The sequence below is a fragment of the Aotus nancymaae genome, unplaced genomic scaffold, assembly GCF_030222135.1.
Source record: "Aotus nancymaae isolate 86718 unplaced genomic scaffold, 86718_ANA_hifiasm-v0.15.2.pri h1tg000008l, whole genome shotgun sequence".
Taxonomy (NCBI): Eukaryota; Metazoa; Chordata; class Mammalia; order Primates; family Aotidae; genus Aotus; species Aotus nancymaae.
In genome coordinates, this window is record NW_026988419.1 from 11,280,953 (window position 1) to 11,304,447 (window position 23,495).

General features: G+C 40.6%; 2 protein-coding genes across 2 annotated transcripts in view; one reads left to right on the forward strand and one right to left on the reverse strand.

The window, feature by feature from the left end:
* MOGAT1 (monoacylglycerol O-acyltransferase 1) overlaps nucleotides 1-12,461 on the reverse strand; it is a 60,207-nt gene extending 47,746 nt beyond the window's left edge. The window contains exon 1 of the mRNA XM_064372949.1: nucleotides 12,307-12,461. Within this exon, the coding sequence (XP_064229019.1) occupies nucleotides 12,307-12,424 (118 nt within the window). The 5' untranslated portion in view covers nucleotides 12,425-12,461. The remainder of the gene's footprint in view (nucleotides 1-12,306) is intronic.
* A 344-nt stretch (nucleotides 12,462-12,805) lies between these two features.
* FARSB (phenylalanyl-tRNA synthetase subunit beta) overlaps nucleotides 12,806-23,495 on the forward strand; it is a 78,444-nt gene continuing 67,754 nt past the window's right edge. The window contains exons 1-2 of the mRNA XM_012446273.2: nucleotides 12,806-12,882; nucleotides 20,134-20,189. Coding sequence (XP_012301696.2) covers nucleotides 12,825-12,882; nucleotides 20,134-20,189 — 114 coding nt within the window. The 5' untranslated portion in view covers nucleotides 12,806-12,824. The remainder of the gene's footprint in view (nucleotides 12,883-20,133; nucleotides 20,190-23,495) is intronic.

Genomic DNA, 23,495 nt, shown 5'->3' on the forward strand with positions numbered 1-23,495 from the left:
GCAAATCACACTGCCATGTATGCACCTATGCAACAATCTTGCATGTTCTTCACATGTACCCCAAAACCTAAAATGCAATAAAAAAAAAAAAGATTTCCAGAGCCTAACTGGTATACTAGGCTGCTTCTCAAATAATATAAGGAAGAAAGAGAGTGCTGTCACACCAGAGGAACAAGTCATTGAACGGTATGTAGAAGAGTTATGACTGAGCTTGCCATTTGGGTTAAGGTTTAGCTATCCATTCGGTCAACAAATATTTTAGCAAATGACAAAAGAAAAATACATTTGGCATAAGTGTCAGCGTTGTTCCCATGGGCCTGGAATTGGCTAAATATGAGTGAATAATACATATATATGTTTACAATAATTCAATGAAAATGTATCAATCACCATGGCTGTGGCAAGTCCTGGGGAAAAAAACCAACACAGACCCTTTGAAAATCTGGGATTTCACTGATGGGTATGGTTCCTCTTTCTATTTCTCAACTCTGATGAAGAAATAAGGTCACAGGCCAGATTGCCTCAACAATTATGAAAGGCTACTCTTGGAAATGAGAAATAAGAAATTATTTCCTTGTTTTATCTATTTCTTCCTGTGCACTTTACTATAACTTCTACTAGTAGGAAGGTGACAATATTTTTCTATAATAATGAGGTTTTACTGTAACTTAAGTAAAAGCATTCTCATTGTTAAGTTAAAAAGGATGTAGTACTCTGCTGGTATTCTGTCTAGACTCCTTAGAGGGGATAGTTTAGGGCAAAGAAAATCATCTGATTTTCATAAGATGATTAATCATAAAAGTAAGGAATCACCCACACCCCACCCCACTCCTCCCACACACACTATTGAGAGCAACCAGCTCTGGTTAAAGTCAGATAGAAGGCCATCACTATGGTAGTTTCAATGGAATGTTCTTCAAGTTCTATTTTCAAGGCTCTTTTGAATAAAGTTTAAGAAATTTGCTGTGGTCCCTCTGCATTCTTATTGTCTTCTCAACTATTTGATCAATCTGACAAGGCTTGGGTATGTTTGTTCTGGGCGAAGTTGCAGGAACCTTGCCTGAGATGGTGAGGCTTTGTAGCCCCCTCATTACAGTCCAAGGTTTCCTTTCCTCCATATTTTCTTAATGCTGCAGATACACACAAGGTCTCAGACCCCATGTACCTTCCTGACTGCCTTCCTTTCACATTTTCCTTTGAAAACTCCATTCATAGAAGTTCAAGTGTTATCTCTCCATTAGTTAATTTATGTTAATATGTGATGTTTTCTCTACAAAATAAACACTTCCCTAATTGCTCTTTTGTTTGTTTTTTGAGCTAGAGTCTTGCTCGGCTGCCCTGGCTGGAGTGCGGTGGTGCAGTCTTGGCTCACTGTAGCCTCTGCCTCCCAGGTTCAAGTGATTCTCATGCGTCAGCCTCCTGAGTAGCTGGGACTATAGGTGCGCACCACCATGCCTGACTAATGTTTTGTATATTTAGTAGAGACAGGGTTTCGCCATGTTGCCCAGGCTGGTCTCAAACTCCTGAGCTCAGCCAATCCACCTGCCTAGGTGGATTGCTAGGCAGGTGCTAGGATTACAGGCGTGAGCGACCATGCCTGGCCCTTAATTGTTCTTTTAATTTGTTATAACATTATGACGGATTACTCTTAGAAATTATGAGGATAATCACTAGTATTTATTAAATGTCCTTTCTCTTCCCATGATCCTCACCCACACCTTCATGTGCATTTGCCCTGGGACACTACTTGGGAATCCAGCAACTCATGCAAGGTAGGAACAAGAAGAAAGACACTAGGAAGGTTTACTGCAACTGTCCTGAGTTCAAGGCCATCTTATAAAACAGGCAGTCAGCAACTCCAACAGCAGTGCCCTTGGGGACATGACAAAGCAGATTCCATTATTTAGCTCCAGTTTCCAAGAAGATCCAGGCTATGGTCTGCATGTTTGTTTTCCTCCCATTCTCCTCCCCCAAATTTACATGTTGAAATCCTAACCACCAAGGTAATGGTATTAAGAGATGTGGCCTTTGGGAGGTGATTATATCATGATGGCTCCTCCTTCACGAATGGACTTAGTGCCCTTATAAAAGATGTCAAAGGGAGCTCTTTTGCTCCTTCTGCCATATGAGGATCCAGTGAGAAGTCAGCTGTTACAACTCAAAAGAGGGCCCTTACCAGAACCCGACTATGCCGGCACCCCGATCTTGAACTTCCCAGAGTCTAGAACTGTGAGAAATACATTTCGGTGGTTTATAAGCCACCCAGTCTTACAAACAAAACATCACAGGATGTTTTGTTACAGAGCCCTCAATGGATGAAGACAGTCCCATCCAGTGGATGGGCTTGAACATGTTTGTATCTTTCTTGTTGTTTATGGGTATTTGGTATTTGACTTGTTGATTCCACTGGTCTATTATTATTGGTTGTTTTGTTTTGCTTCAACATATGCCATTTGCCCAGTCCTGACTGCTCTCATTTCTCCCCTGCATTATTGCAATCTCCTAACCGATCTTCTTGCCATGAGTTTTACCCTCCAAACCACCACTCCTTATCCCCTTTCCACAACATACCCAATGTAATCTTTTCAATTACTTTTCAAAGATCATTAAAAATCTTTGATTTCTTCACAATTGCTGTCAAGATAAAGTCCAAACTCTTTAATATCGTTTTGGATTCTGCATTATATAGGTCATCTATATCTCACCCCTTGAGTCTCAGCTATAGCCTTCCGATGCTCACACTCTAAGCTTTGATAATTCTGAACTTATTTTGTTGTTGAAAGGTCAAGTTTCAGGAGGAAGAAAGAGACACATGGGTCTCAAGAACAACCAGGCACTTCAACGTGTCTAGATCTTCTCTCTCCTCTGTCTTCCCTCTTGCTGTGAGAGTCATTTTACCTCACTGGAGACTAGTTTTCTCCATGGGGTGGGAAACATGGCCACGAATGGCCCCACACTTGTACCTTACAGCTTCCACTATTAAATCAAATGGAATTAAGTTCCCTATGGTTCCAAGTCCAAAATCCAGCTGGCATCAGGTGTCTACTTCTGTATCAATTCATTCAAATGAGATACAGGGTCCCATTGCTGTATTATGGTGGCTCTCACGTTTACCCCTGTGGCACAGAAAGAAAATTCTGGGCAGATGCCGCCAAGTTTCTGTAATCAAAACCAATCAGAAGGGAGAAGTGAGTGAGGAGGAGTTGACTTCAGTATTTCTTATTTGGATAATTCGGTGGATGGTGGTGACATTGAAAAGGAAAGGGGGACATAGGAAAAAATGGGTCTTAGGGGAAACTTCAGTTTTCGACATGTTGAGTATGAGATGCCAGCATGTTGGACAGCCAGGTGCAGATGTTCAGAAGCTGGTAAGAAATATGTACAGAAGAGAGATAAAGGCTGAAGATAAGAAGGGAGCCATCTATGTTTAGGTGGTAGTGGAGGCTGCAGACCTCACTCCAGGAGAAGCTCTCTAAGCATGCAACTCTGGAGAGCACCCCACACAGAAGGAAGGGAAAATGCAGTGTAGGAGGTACAGGAGGGCATGAGAGAGCTAATATTAATTCAGTGCTCATGATAGGCCAAACCCTAGCACGAACCATCTCTTAAAATTCTCACAACCATCCCATGGCCTACCTACAGGGTAGGTATCATTATTATCTTTGCATTACAGATGAGGAACTGAGGCTGATCAGGATTCTCTCACTGGTCCAAGGTCTCAGTGAACAGCAGATCCAGGATTTAAATCTGTGACCGATAGAACTCAATACTATGCTGTATTGCCTCTCACATAGTGACAATAGAAAAATCCAAGGAGCCAATCAGGAGCCTGGAGTCAGGAAAACTAAGGAAGGAGAATTTCAAGAATGAAGGAATGGTCAATACTATAAAATGGTCTAATGGGTTTATTTTTAAAATCCAGTTTAAAATGACCATTGTTTCAGCAAATTCCTTAGTGCTGATTAAACTGATTCTTGTGAGGTTTTGCTCTCAGCCCTTCTTGATTCTAGATGGATCTAGCAGAAGAAACCCAAAAAGATAGATGGACTTTGGTCATGTCCTAAAAGTTTCAGGGTAATCAACAGATTGTCCAAGGAAATTTACAAGAAAGGCATATAAGATTTTGGATAGAACAGAGCCAGTTTTGGATATGCAGCAAGTAAAAGCAAGGCCAGCTATAGTAAATTCTATCATCTATTACCTGTATTGAAAGCCCTGTCTCACCCTCTGGGAGACAGCATCTCAAGTTTTACAAAGCTTCATACCAAAAAGAAGTCCTGGTCTCAGATCACTTGGGTAAATATACTGGGTAATTACCTGCAAATAAATATCTACTAATCAAATAGCACTTTGAAGGTTTCAAATTGTCTCCACATACTTTATCCTGACAACCCTCAGATGGAATATGATCTCCATTTTGTGAATGAAGAAACTGAGGCTGCAAGCAGAGAATGTTCGCTTTTGGAGAGGAAAGCACTACACGATATCAGCATGCCCCTTGAAGCTGTCTGTGGCTCCAGTTTAAAATGTCATATTGCCTCGAACTGCAATTTAGGATCTGTGTCAGAAGAACTTCAGACCTGACGGCGTTGCTTTCGCAATTACTAGCCAACCCACAAGCAGTACAGGAAAGTGACACAATAATTTCAGAAATTTCCTCTGAGCTGATTATATGTTTTACAGGCAAAAACAATACACCTGTGCAGGCTCTGATTCCAGGTAATAATGAGAGAGCTGGACAATCTACCAAAGTCTGATTAATCAGGGAAAAGAAGTGAGCATGATTGTGTTTTATAACAGCCTTTTTTTCCCTCATAATAAAATAATACTTGTTAGTTACAATTCTGTAAAATAAAAGATACAGTTTAAAAAATCTCACCACCCAAGGAGACTGACTGTTAACATTCTGTTGTATATCATGGTAGCCATTTTATTTTTGTTCACACTCATATACATACAAGCTTTTTTTCAATATTCAGAGGGAGCCTTGCTCTTGTTACTCAGGCTAGAGTACAATGGCACAATCTCTACTCACTGCAACCTTCACCTCCCGGGTTCAAGTGATTCTCATGCCTCAGTCTCCTGAGTAGCTAGGATTACAGGAGCGCACCACCACACCTAATTTTAAAAATATTTTTAGTAGAGACAGGTTTTCACTATGTTGGCCAGGTTGGTTTCAAACTCCTGACCTCAAGTGATCTGCACACCTCAGCCTCCCAGAGTGCTAAGATTACAGGCATGAGCCACTGCACCCAGCCATACAGGCATTTTTAAAACAAAAAATTGGTCATTTAAAGTATATTGTTCAGCCTGGGCAACATAATGAGACTCTGTCTCTACAAAAAGTAAAAAAAAAATTGCCAAGTGTGGTGGTGTGTGCCTGTGGTCTCAGACTGAGGTGGCAGAATTGCTGGAGCCCAGGAGATCAAGGCTGCCGTGAGCTATGATCATGCCACTGCACTTCAGCTTGGGTGAAAGAGTAAGACCTTATCTCGAAAATAAAATAAAATAAAGTATATTGTTTAGTAACTGTACTTTCATATCATAAAGTTCATTTGTTGTGAACTTTTTATCATGTTAAAAATGTAGATAGCTAATATCATTTTTAATGTTTGCATAGTAGTTTATTGCATAAAGGTATCATATGCTATTTAATCAAGCTCATGTTGCTGGATGTTTAGGTTGTTTCGAAATTTTCTACATTACAAAGAGAGGAAGACTTGTTTCACTGTTTCCTTAGAATAATCATAAAAGTAGAATTTCAGGATAAAGAGAAAAAATGTTTAAAATATTGATTCGTATTGTCAAACTGCTACTTACATTCTCAACAGGAGTTAAAGTGCCTACTTCCTAAATTTTTGCCAATATAAGGCTGGTATGATTGGTTTCTTTAATGCCTGCCAGTCTCCCTGGAGAAAATATCCATAACTTTCATTGTTGTTTTAATTTATATTCCCTTCTCTTTTTGTTTGTTGTATTTAATTGGTGCTCACTTTCTTTGCTCATTTTTTAATATTAAAGTATATATTTACAAAAAGAAAAGGTAACATACCAAGTATTCCAAATGTTAAAACCTCAAATATACAGCTGGGCACAGTGGCTCATGCCTGTAATCCCAGCACTTTGGGAGGCTGAGGCAAATGGATCACAAGGTTAGGAGTTCGAGACCAGCCTGGCCAATATGGTAAAACCCCGTCTCTACTAAAAATACAAAAATTAGCCAGGCATGGTGGTGCACGCCTGTAATTCCAGCTACTCAGGAGGCTAAGGCAGGAGAATTGCTTGAACCTGGGAGGCAGAGATTGCAGTGAGCCGAGATTGCGCCACTGCATTACAGCATGGGCAACAGAGAGAGACTCTGTCTCAAAAAAAAAAAAAAAAACCTTCAAATATTTATTGATGGTCTGCTTTCTGCCAGGCAGTGTTTGAGATTCTTGGCATGTATTAGTGAACAAAACACAAAAATCTCTGCCCTTACAGACTCATGTTTTAGCAGGGAGAGACATTTAATATCTAATAACCATAACTAATAGTATAGTCAGGGATAGGCTATTCTGGGAAGTCTTCAAGGAGCCAAGGGATCTAACTCTGTGGAATCTATGGGCAAGAACATTCAAGTGGAAGGAAGTGCTGCTTCAAAGGCCTAAGGTGGGCCACTGCTTGGCACACTCAGGAAAGATTGCTAATCCACAAATTATGTTTGATTCCTAATAAATGATAAAAGAACATTTTCCAGAACTTGAAAAAACTTAAAGTTCATGTAGAAAAATTAACATGAGATAAAAACCATGAAAGTTTTTAAAAAGAAGGCATTGAAGGGACAGGGACACCAACTTACCAACTTTTCCAAGGGTTAAAATGTATTATAGCACTACAATAATTGAAAAAGCTTGGTACTGGCAATGGAATAGATAGTTCAGGATAAAGAACATATTTCAAATACATGGGTAAAAACAAGCTTATTTAACAAATAATATATTAACTGAATTATTTAAAAACCAAAATAAAGCAGGTTCATTTAATCATTCCAAAACAAAAACAAATTTCAGAAGGATCTGAGATTTAAATGCAAAAAAAAAAAAAAAGAAAAAAAATAGGCCAGGTAAGGTGGCTCATGCCTGTAATCCCAGCACTTTGGGAGGAAGGTGGATCACCTGAGGTCAGGAGTTAGAGACAAGCCTGGATAACACGGCAAAACCCCGTCTCTACTCAAAAAAAAAAAAAATACAAAAATTAGCTGGGTGTGGTGGTGGGTGCTTGTAGTCCCAGCTACTGGGGAGGCTGAGGCAGGAGAATCACTTGAACCCGGAAGATGGAGGTGGCAGTGAGCCGAGATGGTGTCATTTTACTACAGCCTGTGCAACAAGAGTGAAACTCTGTCTCAATAATAATAATAATAATAATATTAATCTTGAGATTAAGGAAGACAGTTTAAAACATAACCTAAACCCCATCATCTATAAAGGAAAAGAATAATAAAGTTTTTTTTTTGTTTTCGGGTTTTAATCAAAGCTTGTATATAAGATTACTTTATTCCTGAATCTTCTCAATTGTTTCTTCCTTGTATTTGCCCTTTTCCTTTCCTACTTGGCGAGATTTGGCTTTCTGTTCAAAGATCTTTTTGCGGTCTTTGTTCACTTTTAGCCTAGTGATAACCGCCTTGCTGGGTGAATGCCTACGTGGACAGTTGTGCCAGTAGCCTTTTCGCCCTGCACCCGTTCAATGTAGACAACATATTTCTTCCTGTAAACCTGGAACTTTGTCAATTTGCTGACCTAATTGCGTCCTCGTACAACCTGAACTTCATCATCCTTTCGGACGGGCTGGGATCGCACGTCGTTCTTCTGTCTCGGCTCTTCGGAAAGAGAGGAAGACATAATCTTCCGGCGAATGTGGGAAGGTACACTGAAATGGCTTTTTCGATTCTTGGTTCGGTCAGAAGTCACAAAGGGATTGAACTTCATTTTGGCCACTCCCGCTTCGGTGATGGCCGCAAAAGGGAAATGCTAAAGTTTTTTAAAAGCCCTTTATCCGCCGGGCGCAGTGGCTCACGCCTGTAAGCCCAGCACTTTGGGAGGCCGAGGCAGCTGAATCACCTGAGGTCAAGAGTTTGAGACCAGCCTGGCCAACATGGTAAATCCCCTACTAAAAATACAAAAATTAGTTGGGTGTGGTGGTGCGCACCAGTACTCCCAGCTACTTGAGAGGCAATTCTCTTGAGAGAGAATCTCTTGAACGCAGGAGGTGGAGGTTGCAGTGAGCCGAGATGGCGCCATTGCACTCCAGCCTGGGTGAAGAGCAAAACTCAATCTCAAAGGAAAACAAACAAACAAAAAAACCTTTAAGCGAAATCAAATGCAAGTATTCCTATTGCATTTCTGCTCAGCTATAGGCCACCCAACATTCATGTTTCCCCACTCCTGAAACAGACTGTCACACTCATCTGTTGTTTCCCACCTCCGTCTTTACTTTATTAAAAATACATCCACAAAGGTATACTGGATAAAATAGGGCATTACCAATATTTTTGAAACCCCTTGGGTATTGTGATGGTTAATTTTATGTACCGACTTGACTGGGCTAATGGGTACCCAGGTAGCTGGTTAAACATTATTTCTGGGTGTGTGAGGGTGTTCCTAGAAGAGATTAGCATTTGTTTTTATTTTTATATTTTGAGATGGAGTCTTGCTCTGTTGCCCAGGCTGGAGTGCAGTGGCGCAATCTCAGCTTGCTGCAACCGCCACCTCCTGGGTTCAAGTGATTCCCCTACCTCAGCCTCCCAAGTAGGGACTAAAGGCATCTGCCACCATGCTCAATTTTTGTATTTTTAGTAGAGGTGGGTGTAAGGTTTGTTCTTGCCGAGTTTAAAGTGAAGAAACTGAGGCCAGCACAAGAAGATCCAATGTGAAGGAATTTATTTAGGCTCCCGGACAAGGTTCTGCAACCCTACAGGAGGGGCCGGAGAAGTCGCATGGCCTCCTCTCAGACATGGGGTTTTATAGGGAGTGAAATAGCTCGATTGGTTGTGGGAGAGCAAGACTGTCACTGGGTAGAATTACAAGCCTTCAGCTAGGACTTGGCTTGCCGTTGGTTAGAATTACTCGGCTGCCATTGGCTAGAAAGGCTCGGCTGCTATTGGCCAGAAAGACTGGGCTGCTATTGGTTAGAAAGACTTGGCTGCTATTGGCTAGAAAGAGGCTAGGGTTGCAGCACCTTGTTTGCATACTGGGCTTTTTAAGGGAAGGTCAGGCTGTGTGAGCATGGGAGAAGGGAACATGCCTGAGCACGTCTGAGCTTGCCCGAGCTCATCCGAGCATGTCTGGGCTTTGGGGAAAAAAAGGGGGGTGGTGTGTCCGAGCTTCCGGCGAGGCAACCGGCCTTACAGTGGGGTTTTGCTATGTTAGCAAGGTTGGTCTCAAACTTCTGACCTCAAATGATCTGCCCGCCTTGGCCTCTCAAAGTGCTGGGATTACAGGCCAAGATTAGCACTTGAATTGATAGACTGAGTAAAGCAAATGGCTCTCCCCAACGTGGGCAGGTATGATGCAATCCATGGAGAACCTGAAGATAATAAAAAGGGGGAGGAAGGCTGAATTCACTCTCTGTCTGACTACTTGAGCTGGGACATAGATCTTTCCCTGCTCTTAGTTCTCCTGATTTTCAGACCTTGAGACAGTATCTATATCACCACCTCTTCAGCTCTCAGGGCATCAAACTACTTCACTGATTTTCATGGGTCTCCAATTTACAGATGGTAGATTGTGGGACTTCTCAGTCTCCATAATGGTGTGAGACAATATTTCATAATAAATATCTGTCTACCTATTTCCTATTTATTTCTCTGGAGAGCTCTCACTAATACAGTTATTCCAACACCCTAGACTGCAGCCCTTCCATCCCACTCAGAGCTAACTAGTCTCATATTTTGTGTGTGTCATCCTCTGCTTTTTATTATAGGCTTACCATTCTATTTATGTATGCTTAATAATATACTCTTTAGGTTAGCCTGGTTTTTAGTGTTTATATTAATGGCATCACATGATACATATTCTTCTGTGATTTATATTTTTTCCCTCAAATTTACAGTGTAAGATTTATCCAAGTTGATACATGCAGGTGTAGTTCATTTGTTTACACAGCTGGTGTTTCATTGCATAAATTTATCATAACTGTCTACCTATTCTACTATTGACAAACATTGGGTTGTTTCTAGCTTTTTGCTATAATGAACAATGTAACCATGAAAATTCTTATTTGAGTCTTCTGGTGCACATGGGTAAGAGTTTCTCTGGGGAATACTCCTAGAAGTACAATTGCTGGGTAGTAGGATATGGACATGCCCCATTTTTCTAGGTAAGGCCATAGTTTCCAAAGAGTTCATATCAATTTCTACTCCCAGATTCTTGCCAAGATCTATTGTTTTCAGACTTTAAGATTACCAGTCTTGTAGGTATAAACATGTATGTCCTTATAATTTCAATTTACATCTCCTTAATTTCTACTGAGCTGAGAGTTTTTCACGTCTTTTGTCCAGTTTGTCTTTCATTCCTAGGAAATTCTGCCACCTCATCCCTGCTTTCAGTCTGGCCACAAAATTAGATGAAAGAAGCATGTACCTACATTTGTATCTACATTTTGTGATATACAAGCTCATCATTTTCCATGTACCTTTCCTTTCAGTTAGCTAATGCCATTTCTGATGAGCCCTAGTGGCCTAGTTTCCGGTTTTCCATTAGAATCTTCTAACAGTTTAGCTTCTCAAAGAGAAGGGACAGAGTACCTGTAATGTGTGCAACGATAAAAAGCAGGATGGGTCAGTTGGGGAATGTGAGAGATGAGAACAGAATGTTCCTTGGCAGTCTGAGACTAGCAGAAAACTAACTAGGAGGGTAAAAAAAAATAATGACAGTTGCCCTAGTTCCAGGACCTCTGACATGATAAGAACTACACTAGTTATTTATGAGTATTATTTCAAATTCTTAAAATAATTCTTTCTTAGTTTTGGAGACAAGGTCTCACTTTGTCACCCAGGCTGGAGCGCTGTGGTGCGATCATGGCTCACTGCAGCCTTGATCTCCCAGGCTCAAGTGATCAGAGTAGATGGGATCACAGGTGTGTGCCACTGCCCACTTTGGCCTCTGATCTGACCAAAGTGTTGGGATTACAGATGTGAGCCATTGCACCTGGCACTAGCCCTTTATTAATTTGGCACGAAGCACCAATTTTAGGTGGAAAATTGTATTTTGCATCAGGGATGTTTGCCATTTATGGGGTGTTGCCAATCTGTTATGTTGGCCATGGAGGGGAGCTAATACTGTACAGGAAAAACTGCTTGATTAATAGTTAGGGTGACTTAAATCTGGTTCGGCTTTTGTTCCTTCATGTAAAGGACCTTGGAAGAAGCCCTCACTCACTGTACAGTAGAAAGAATAAGGGCAAAGCTCCCCTTTGAACTGCCAGTTTGTGCCTCATTTTCATTATTTGTAAAACAGGGATAATGGTACCTACCTTAATGTATTAGTTTCCCTTGGCTGATGAAACAAGTTACCACAAACTTGCTGACTTAAACCAAAAATTTATGCTCTTTCAGTTCTGGAGGCCAGAAACCCAAAATCAGTTTCACTGGGTTCAAAACAGTGCACATTATAGGGCTGTCCCATAGGCTAGGGGTGAATCTGTCCTTGTCTCTTTATTTCAGGGGTACATGTGCAGGATGTGAAGGTTTGTTACACAGGTAAATGTATGCCATGGTGGTTTGCTGCACAGATCATCCCATCACCTAATTATTAAGCCCAGCATCTATTAGCTCTTCTTGATGCTTCCTGCTCCGCCTCCTCCCTCCCACCCCCAGGCCCCAGTGTGTGCTTGTCTCTGTTTCTGGTGGCTGCTGGCATCCTTGGGTTGTGGCTGCCATACTTCAATCTCTGCTACCATGGCTACATCGTCTCTCTCTACCTCCCTTTTATGATTTTGTGAGGATACTACTGTGATTCCATTTAGTGTCTGTCTTTAGAATCCAGGATAATTTTCATCTCAAAATCCTTAACTTAATCTGCAAAGACCCTGTTTCCATATAAGGTTACATTTAGAGATTGTAGGGATTAGGGTCTGATATTATTGGGGGCAGTTATTCAGCCTATTACACTCAGGGTTGTTTTAAGGAGGAAGTTTAATGCTGGCAGAGGGCTGAGCACAGGCCACTAACAGCAGAGAGTATTGAGCAAATAGACTAAAAAGAGGTCTCTAACAACGCCTCCCTTATAGAGCTGCCGCAAGGTTCAAACAAAGCACAGGTATATGACTTACACGAGAATAGGAGAGAGTAAAGAATGAAGTAAAAGCTGAGGTCTGTTAGCAGCCCCTCTCTCGCCGCCAGGATCTGCAAACCTCTCTCCGCAGGAACCTTAAATTCCTCTACTAGCATTTCCACCGCCTCCAGGCAAGATTTCCCAGGTGTTGGCACAGTCTGCTCCCGGACACGCCCCTCTCTCGCCCCGCCCACCTGGTTGGGCGTCCCCTGCCCTTAGCGCGCTGGAAGCATCTGGGACTTCGGGGTCAGTCCATTATAATGCCTGACAAAGCCTAGCTAGTTCTATCCAATTATAGCTCTCCTACAAGCTTTTAAGCTATTAGTCCCAAATAAATAAATTTAGTCAGCTAGATAATGGCCAGATGAGTGTTTTTATATTAAAAAGAGAACAGGAACTGTTGGCGGCAGAATGGCGATATTCAAGACAGCTCTGATAAGAAGAGCCGGGTCCTACACCCTTCACTGGGGAAGCCCGGGCCAGCTCGCCGCGCAGGCGCAGTGAGTTTGACTCGCCATGCCGACTGTCAGCGTGAAGCGTGATCTGCTCTTCCAAGCCCTGGGCCGCACCTACAGTGAGTGCCGGCCCTGTACATTGGGCCCTACTCCTCTTCTCGGAGGCTGGGCCTCCCTCCGAAAGGGCATTGTGGCGACATTCATGCCTTCCTGAAGGTTTTGACCCCGGGCGGCCGGGCTTTACACGGGAGGGATGATGATGGTGACTGTCCGGCTGGGCTGTGGTAGCCTCGGAACCGGCCTCGCAGCGGTGCCGTTGCATCACCTGCATGTGCCTGGCTCGCCGTGTCATTCATTCAGTGATCTGCCATCGAGTGCCTACAGCGTACCTGGCACCGACATCCAAGCCAGGGAATAGAACAGGAAGGAAACCCGGGGCTGCATCCCAAGCGTAGCCAGTTCAGTGCAATTAGAGCGCTGTGGGAACTCGGGGGTAGGAGAGGTTTGTGCAGCAGAGTGGAGAACGACATTCCATCTGTCTTCGTTTTATTAATGTTTCCTGAGTTTCTGTTATGTGTCAGGCACTGTTCTAAGAGCTTAGGACTAGAGCTGTGCACATGACACATCAGGTCCACGTTCTGTCTGATGGAGGCGGACAATTAACCAGCACATTAATAAAATGATTTCGGATAATGTTAAATGCCATCAAGGAAAGAAAAGGTGTTGTGCCAAGAACAACCTTAGATAGGGTGGTAACATTTGATTTGAGACCTGAATGAGGAGTATTCGATGGGCGTAGACTTCATTCTACATTTTATCTCTTATTCAGTTCTAAAAAACACAACCATTGAAAAAAAGGAGGGAGATAATCAGTTACCACACAGCTGTAGCAGCTGCCCCAACCCATAATTTTTAGCTTGTATAAAGGCTGTATAGCAAATGGTTTGTGAGAACTGTGTTTTTTTGTTTTTAGGGCTCAGTGTGATAACAAAGGCCTAATCGGTTTAATGGCAGCCACCACTTTCTAGAATATATTACTGTTACCGTGAAAAAAAAGACTTTTTTGTTTGTTTATTTTATTTTTGAGACAGAGTTTCACTCTTGTTGCCCAGGCTGGAGTGCAGTGGCATGATCTCCACTCACTGCAACCTCCACCTCCCAGGTTCAAGCGGTTCTCTTGCCTCAGCCTCCCGAGTAGCTGGGATTACAGGCACTTGCCACCACTCCTGGCTATTTTTTTGTATTTTTAGTAGAGACAAGGTTTCATCATGTTGGCCAAGCTGGTCTCGAACTCCTGACCTCAGGTGATCCACCCGCCTCGGCCTTCCAAAGTGCTAGGATTACAGGTGTGAACCACCGTGCCCGGCCTAAAGCTGTTTAAAAATCTTTCCTAAGTGTGTACTTTTAGGTAGTACCTATTCTTAATGTGACATTCTCTGCAAGTTTTGCCATAAATCCCTGAAAGTAAAGGAAATACAAGGGTATTGCATTACTCTTCCCTTTGTACTTGGCTCTATTTCCCTAATTGCTTTATTTAATATTTATATTTCTTAACTGCCCTTCTAAACCATATTCTCACTAATAGGATTTGGTACAAGTTGATAATCCCTTATCCAAAATGCTTGAGACCGGAAGCGTCTTGGATTTTGGATTTTGGGATATTTGCATAATTGTAATGAGATATTTTGGGGGTGGGACCCACGTCTAAACATGAAATTGATTTATATTTCATATATACCTTATATACATAGCTTGAAGTTAATTTTATGGAATACTTTAAATAATTTTTTTTGTATGAAACAAAGTTTTGACTGTGTTTTGACAAGTCACATGGAGTCAGGTGTGGAATTTTCCATTTGTGGCATGCTGTCTGCACTTAAAGGTTTTGGGTTTCGGAGCACGTTGGATTTCAGATTTTTGGATTAAGAATGCTCAATCTGTATACCTGAATTGCGTAATATGGTAGGTGGTAAATATTTGTTCAAAACATCTATAATTGGTTCCCATCCCAGTCTCCATTTCTAGGAAAGTAAGAAATAATCCAAGTTCTTAAAAATGGTAAGATTTATAACCTATTTACTATCATTTGATGTTTTAACATATTCTGTCCCCTTCTCTTTTTTTTTAATATTGTTAGTGATCAGTTAAGATTGAGTTTTTCACAAATATGTGTTTGTTAGCTACTCAGTCTTTAAAGGGCCAGGTACATGGCTCATGCTTGTAATCCTAGCACTTTGGGAGGACGAGGTGGGCAGATTGCTTGAGCCCAGGAGTTGGAGACCAGACTGGGCAACACGGCAAAACCTTGTCTCTACAAAAATAGCTGGGTGTGGTGGTGTATACCTGCAATCCCAGCTACTCGGGAGGCTGTGGCCAGAGAATCACTTGAACCTAGGAGGTCACCCAGGAGATCAGGGCTGTAGTGAGCAGTGATCAAGCCACTGCACTCCAGCCTGGCCCATAAAGTGGACCCTGTTTCAAAAAAAAAATTCAGAAAGATTGACTTTATTTATTGAGATATACTTTACAGAGATCAGAAACAATACTCCTCATTAGTTTACATGTATTGTGTTCTTTCTTGAAACTTAACTGGGTTGAGGTCAGAACTGGAAAAACATGTTCAGCAAAACATGTGGTTTCCAAGTAATATGGATACATCTTGTTTCTTACCCCTTTTTTTTTCAGTCTTCCTCTTTTTTTTTCTTGTTTTCAGATAATGTCTCAATCACACTTTTTAAATTCACATTCTCTCTTTTTAGTCCCTCCAAGAGTTGCTTTCTAAGTGAAATTCCGTTGTTTCTGCCAGTCCTCACCTTCCTTTTCACCACCTCTTTGCTTAGCAAGTGTTCATCTCTCTCAAGCCTTTTGCCATTTTGGTTATTTTGCTTGTCTGACTCCTTTGGAGCAGTTTTGTCTCCTTAGTCTACCTTTTCAATGGACTTTCTGTGCAGGTGGTTTCCTCTTGCAGCTCCGTTTCTTGTCAACTGATTTATTATCACTGCTCTTCAATTATAGTCCTGTTCTGGCTTGGTGTAATGGCTGGCAGTAATGTCAGAGCCTTCTGTGCATATCACACACCCCCCTAAGGTATGGTTACTTGATGTGTCATTTTGTTGGAGGAAATTACTAATCACGATTTTATTGTTGATTTTTCTTTGTATCTAAACCCGTGAAATACAGCTGAAAGGAATAAAACATAATTAGGATTCAGCATATTTTAATAGCTCTGTACCATTTAGTTATTTATTACTGTATACTAAATTATCCCAAAATTTAGCATCTTAAAGCAACTATCATTTGTTACATAGTTTCTGAGGGTCAGGAATTGGGGATTGACTTAGCTGGGTGGTTTTTTGCTCTGGATTTGTTACTAGATTGAGGTTGAAGTGTTTGCTAGATCTGTAATCATCTCAAGGCCTAACTGGGTCTGTGGAAACTGCTTTCAGGTTCATTCAAGTGGTTGTTGGCAAGCCTCAGTTCCATGGTGATTTTTGGCCAGAGGCTTTAGTTCCTCCCACCTTATTTTCTCCACAGGACTATTTAGAACATGTTAGCTTGTTTGCCCCAGATGGAGAGGTCTGAGAGAGTAGTTATGTAAGAAAGAGTGCTCAAGATAGACGCCTGTTTTCAGTAACAGCTCGGAAGTGATATACTAGCTCTTCTCATATTCTCTTGGTCATAGACCAATCCTAGCACAATATGGAAGGGAATTATACAAGGGTGTGAATACCAGAAGGCCAGTATTATTGGAAGCCATCTTGGAGGCTGACTGCAGCCATTCCCCCTCTAACCTCCACTGATTCAGGTTCCTCCCATATGCAAAATATACTCACCCTCTCCCAAGGCCCTCAGAAGTGCCATCGCATTACAGCAGCAGCTCAAAATCTAGAATTTCATCATCTCAATCAGGATCAGATGTGGATGTGGCTCCTTGGGTGTAGTTCCTTCAGTATAGCTTCTTTAGCACAAGTCACTCTTGGCCCAAGAGACTTGAGAGACCAGTTATCTGCCTCACATATACCTAACATACAGTGGTGGGATGGGCATAGTATAACTACTGTAGACCGTCCTTTTCAAAAGGGCGGAAATAGGAGACACAATGAAGTCAGTGGTCCATGGCAATTCTGAAATCAAGTGGCAAATGCTGGATGTTCTTGATTAGGTCTGAAGGCCTGGGATAATTCTCTGTGGCTGTCTGCCCTGCCCTGTAGGCTCTTGGTTCCACCCCTCTGAGTGATCTCTAGAAAGCATGTGCTTTACAGCTGGTTAGTTTTCTCAGTCTACTTACTGCTAATAGAATTTTGAGAGTTCAAAGACTTAATTTTATCCTATTTCTATCCCTTTCAATTCTAGCTGGCAATGCTTCTGCATATGTATTTCTTCTAAAAACTTTGCGGGTCTTTAGTGCATTTTACTGGCTTCCATTTTATTAGTCAAAAGCCACACCACCTATACATCTCTGAAAAATATTGAGTTTCTGCTGATAACAGTGCTCTTAATTAAGCTCTATTGTGTGATTAATTGGATTTATGAGGCACATTCTTTATAATTCTTTATAGCAACCCTTTGTTTGAATGATTAGTGCCTTTGATCTTTCTGAGTCTTAGGATTTTACAGTCATACCCTTGATTTTTATCTTTGGACCATGTTTTCCTGGCAGTGCCTTGGATTTGGTCTTTGCTCAGAAGTTATTTCTTAATTTTAGCATTGTTTCACATCTGGAGAAGATGAGAGTTTTTAAAGTCCTCAACATCCTGGCTACTTTTTGTTTAATAGCCCTTCTTTTAGCTTATCTCTTTTTTCACATAAGCCCAAGAAAAACCCGGGTGGCACTTTGAACACTGGTTGGAAATCTTCTTAGTTACATTGCCCCATTGGTTTTTTCACAGTCCACATAACTGCAGGGAATGGTGTTGCTAAACTTCCTGCCTCTATTTAACCAGGATTCCTCTTCTTCCACTTTCTGATAACATTACCTCACTTTCCTCCATGTCCTCATTTGTATCCTTATCAAAGACTATGAGGCTTCTTTTAACAACGTTTTCAAGGCCCTTTAGGTTTTCATTTACACTCCTCAAAGCCCACTGCTTGGTTCCAAAACCATTCCCATGTTTTTCATTTGTTACGGCAGCGCCCCACATCCAGGGACTAAAGTTTGTATTAGTAATCTATTGCTATATAACAAGTTAATCTGAAGTATTAGTAGTTTGTTGCTATATAACAAATTATCCCAATACTTAGGAGTGTAAAACAACAAGCCTTCATTATTTCACAAAATTTTTGAGAGACAGGAATTGGGGAGTGGCTTAGGTGGGTGGTTCTGACTTTGGGTCTCACCATGTTGCAGTCTAGCTATCAGCCGTGGTTGCTGTCATCTCAAGACTTGGCTGGGCTGGAGAATCTGCTTCCAAACTCACTCACGTGATTGCTGCAGACCTCAGTTCACACAAGAGCAGGAATACCAGGAGGCAGGGATCATCTTGGAGGCTGGGTACCTGTTATAATTTGCCCTAGTTAATGATACCCCCACCTACTCTTTCCTCCAAACCAGAGATCTGGGAGTCATCCTAGACTCCTTCTACAAACTCCCTATTCCTACCTGCCATCATTTGGCCAGTGAGCCTTACGCATTCCACCTCTTTAACGTTTTTCATATTAATCCCTTGTTCCTTATTCTTGCTGCTGCTGCTTTAAATGAAGCCTTCACTGTATCTCATCTGTATTACTGCAGTAGACTCCCTGCTCTAATCCATCCTCTGTTCTGTGAGCAGTCTTTAAAATGCAGATCTAATCATGTTTTTGCCTAGCTGAAAAATCCCTTCAGTTTAATTCTCCATGCCTGCTGGTAAGACAGAGGGCAAATTGTTAGTTGACCTCTTTGTCCTTGTTCCATCATATCTTCTCCTAACTTAAACTTTAGGTTTCATCCATGTTTAACTACTTAAGAGTTTCCAAGTTTGCCATGCTGTTTCACTCCCCACAATCTCTACCTAATGAACTCATCCTTTCTGTGAAGGTTTAGCTGACTGTGAGTGGAACTGATTACTTCTTTTGCGCCAGCCCTCTACCTTGTACTGAACACAGTCATATTTATTTACATATCTGGCTTCTTTACTAGATAAGGAAGCAGTTAAGGCAGGAATTGTGTTTTATTTATCTTTGTAACCCCAGTACCCAGTACCCTGGAATAGGTGGGTATTCAGTATGTAGTTGTTACATTGAATTGAAATTTAGTGTCTGAATCAGGAATATTAAGGCCAGTTTTCACTAGAATATACTGCTAATGATGTTTTGTGTTCAATTTTTGGTAATGTGAGAACCCTGAAAATGCTAGAATAGTATTCTTTGTATTCTAATAGTATACTATTCTAATAGTATTCTATTAGATGGTAGAATACAATATTAAAATAAGGAAAAGAACTTATTTTATTAATTGCTAATAAACTATTAATTTTTATAGACTCACTGTGTCTCAGGGTCCTATGCCAGGTCCATTTTATGCATTATCATTTAAATCTTTCCAATAGTACCATGCCATAAATGGCTGTGAAGTACCCTCTTATAGATGAGGCATCTACAATGTTTACACGAGATACCAAGAAAGTTTACATAAGGTGCTAAACTCTCAGATCTAGTAAGTGGGATAGAATTCAAACTATGATTGGCGTGGCTTCAAAGCTAAAAGTGTTAGTCCACCTCAGAGAATTTTACATGATAGGACTTATGTGACATTTTGTTGTGGGGGGGGTCTGTGATTTGGGGCCTACTTTATATCTGATCTCTACTTAACAGTTTGTTTGTTTTTTCTGTATACTTGCAAACTTCCCAGTGCAGGTAACCTAAACTACAGTGATATTAGTGTAGATTAATTAAGCCTTTAATAGTTTTTTCTTTTTTTATTGGCCCAGCTTTTATTTATTTATTTATTTTATTTATTCATTGGGCCAGAGTTTCACTTTTGTCGCCCAGGCTGGAGTGCAATGGCGTGATCTCGGCTCACTCCAACCTCTGCCTCCTAGGTTCAAGCAATTCTCCTGCCTTAGCCTTCCAAGTAGCTGGGATTACAGCCATGTACCACCACGCCTGGCTAATTTTATATTTTTAGTAGAGATGGGGTTTCACCGTGTTGGCCAAGCTGGTTTCAAACTCCACCCACCTCGGCCTCCCAAAGTGCTGGGATTACAGGTGTGAGCCACTGCGCATGTCAGCCACTGCTTCCAGCCTGTTTGTTTTTAAATGTGATACCTGGTATTTAGTAGTATGGTTGGTGTAAGGGAATTAGAAATAATAATAAGAAAATGCAGTTTGTATGTAGTTTTCACTTATGCTGAACAGAGTAAAATTAACCATCTCCTTTTTTATTTTCCTAGCTGACGAAGAATTTGATGAACTATGTTTTGAATTTGGTCTGGAACTTGATGAAATTGTATGTATTGGATATTTGTTTTTCAATGATTGTGTGCATAAGCTGATTTTTCAGGGGTGTACTATATTTCATCTTTGTTACCTTATAGTTAGACTAAGATGGTAACATTTGTGGGCCATGATGATTTCTTTGTTCTGAGGGTTAAGCTCCAGTTCTGTTTGTTGCCTTGACTAAAATCTCAAAAGGGTTTCATGCCTTATTTTGTCTATAATCACTATGTTATCAGGCTCAAGCTGTGGAAATAGAATGTGTTAGATAACCCAGTATGAAAGTAAGCCCCCTCCTTTGGCAAATTCATCACAGAAAGGGACCAAGAGGCAGTAGAAATGTTGCTTCAACCAGAGATGCACTGTCTCCTTCACCTCCAGCGCCTCCTCCTTCAGCCCCTCTTTGCTTCCACCACCTTCCTCCGTTCCTCTTTAACCAAATATAGTAATGTATAGTATTAATACATTGCTATATTCACTGATCTTGTAAAATGAGCTCATAATTTTTGAAGACTAACTTATAAAAATGATGAAGCATTTTCTTTGACTTTTGATGGTATAGTGATTAAAATATTTTTAAAAAATCAAGTCTGGGCTATACATTTTAATATTGTTAATAATTATCTATTAAAGACATTATACTTTAATTTAAAAGATACTTTTCTGGTAGTTAGTATTTTTTTTCCCCTAAGTCTTCTATTTCTTCACCTATTCAATGTTTTTACAACACTATCTTAGGTGTGAAGTTAAAAAATCTTCAGGCTAAAAAACTGTACATTGTCTTACCTTGTTTTTCTTGCTGCCTTACTAATGTTACAGAAAGATCATCTTGATACTAATTAATATTTGTATACTTGAGAAATTGGCTGACATTTCTGTAGTTTATAAGTTGCTATTAGTAATTTTGCTGCACCTCAGAATTATATTTGAGGTTATGTGATATCTAAGAGTGCTGGACTGGATATTAGATAATTTGAATTCTAGTTCTAACATTTACTAGCTTTGTAACAAAGACAGTTACTTTGCCTGTCTGGATCTTACAGTCCAGACTAGTCTCTCTGAGCCTCCTTTTCATTTGTGAAATAAGGGGTTTGGATTATATGATCTTTTTTTTTTTTCTCTTTTTTTTTTTTTTTTTTTTTTATAAAATAAACTTTTTTTTTTTTTTTTTTTTTTTTAGAGAGAGAGAGAATAGGAAGGAGAAAAAAGGAAGAGAAAGAGAGAGAGAGAATGGGGAGGAGGGAGAAGGAAAAGAAAGAGGGAGAGAGAATGGGAGTATTGCTTTCTTGCCCAGGCTAGAATGCAATTTAGTAATGGGTATTGAAAACCTCTTTTATACTGATAATTATACTTAATGATGTAGTCAGGAAGGAATAAGGGAAGAAGATAACAAACAAACAGCCAACCAATATTTAATTTAAACCTATGAAATGCTATGCGGTTACTGAGGAGTGATTTACTTCCAATTATATAGTCACCTTTGGAATAGGTGTGAGGTGGTAATGTATGTTTTGTGTATTTGAAGTGGAGAGTACTATAAATATTAAGTTTACTTGTTCCGGGTCTGAGTTCAAGTTCTGAATATCCTTGTTAATTTTCTATCTCGTTGATCTATAGAATCGTTAGCTCTTCTTGTTGCATTGATCCTTTTGCCATTATGTAATGTCATTCCTCGCCTCTTTTGATCTTTGTTGCTTTAAAGTCTACTTTATCAGAGGTGAGAATTGCATCTCCTGCTTTTTGTTTATTAGTTTATTTTTACTCTCTGTTCAATTGGTAAATCTTCCTCCTTCTCTCTGAGTCTTTGTGTATTGTTTCATGTAAGATGGGCCCGGATGCAGCATACCGATGGGTTTTGGCTTTTTATCCAATTAAAATATATATAAGTTTAATACCAGCATTTGATGCTAGCTGTCTGTTTTGCCCATTAGTTGATGTGAATTTTTTATTGTGTTAAAGTTCTTTGCTTTTTGATGTACTTTTGGAAAGGCTGATATTGATTGTTCCTTTATATGTATAGTGCTTCTTTCAGAAGCTCTTGTAAAGCAGGCCTGGTGGTGGTGAACTCTCTAAGTACTTGTTTGTTCGCAAAAGATTTAATTTTTCCTTCGCACATAAAGCTTAGTTTGGCTGGATAGGAAATTCTGGGTTGAAAGTTCTTTTCTTTAAGGATGTTAAATATTGGTCCCCACTCTTTTCTGGCTTGTAGGGTTTCTGCTGAGAGATCTGCTGTAAGTCTGATAGGTTTCCCTTTATGGGTAACCTGAACTTTCTCTCTAGCTGCCCTTAGTATTTTCTCCTTCATTTCAACCCTAGTAAATCTGGCAATTATGTGCCTTGGGGTTGGTCTTCTTGAAGAATATCTTTGTGGTGTTCTCTGTATTACCTGGAGTTGAATATTACCCTGCCTTGCCAGGTTGGGAAAATTTTCCTGAATGATATCCTGAAGAGTATTTTCCAACTTGGATTCATTCTCTTCATCACATTCAGGTACACCTATCAAACGTAAATTAGGTCTTTTCACATAGTCCCATATTTCCTGGAGACTTTGCTCATTCCTTTTCATCCTTTTTTCTGCATTCTTGTCTTCTCGTTTCATTTCACTGAGCTGGTCCTCGACTTCTGATATCCTTCCTTCTGCTTGATCAATTCGACTGTTTAAACTTGTGCATGCTTCGCGAAGTTCTCGTGTTGTGTTTTTCAGCTCCATCAATTCACTTATATTCTTCTCTAAATTGTCCATTCTCATTAACATTTCGTCAAACCTTTTTTCAAGGTTCTTAGTTTCTTTGCATTGGGTTAGAATAAGTTCTTTTAATTCACAGAAGTTTCTTATCACCCACGTTTGGAAACCTGCTTCTGTTATTGGAACACCCGTGTAATCTATTAAGCCTTGTTCCGTTACTGATGAGGAATTGCAATCCCCTGTAGAGGGAGAGGCATTCTGATTTTGAGTACTCTCTACCTTTTTACGCTGGTTTCTTCCCTTCATTATATATTTGTCCGTCTGTCGTCTTTATAATTACCGACTTTCTAACTGGGTCTCTGACGTCCAACTTGTTGATTCCCTGCGCCGAAATCTGAGCAATCCACTGAGCCGGCCAAAACAGCGGTGTTAAGATTGATGGTGCTTTTCTGCCCCGGAATATCCGGACTCTGCACCAAGAACTGGCGTGCTAAGGCACCAGCAAAACCGCCACGCCGGCCACAAGAGTCGCCCTGGCGACCCGTGGAGCTCCTCCACTGGGAATCTCGTGGTCCGTGAGCAACTAATATTCGTCTGAAAGTGTGGCGTCCTCTCGTTCTTTGCGCTTTCACT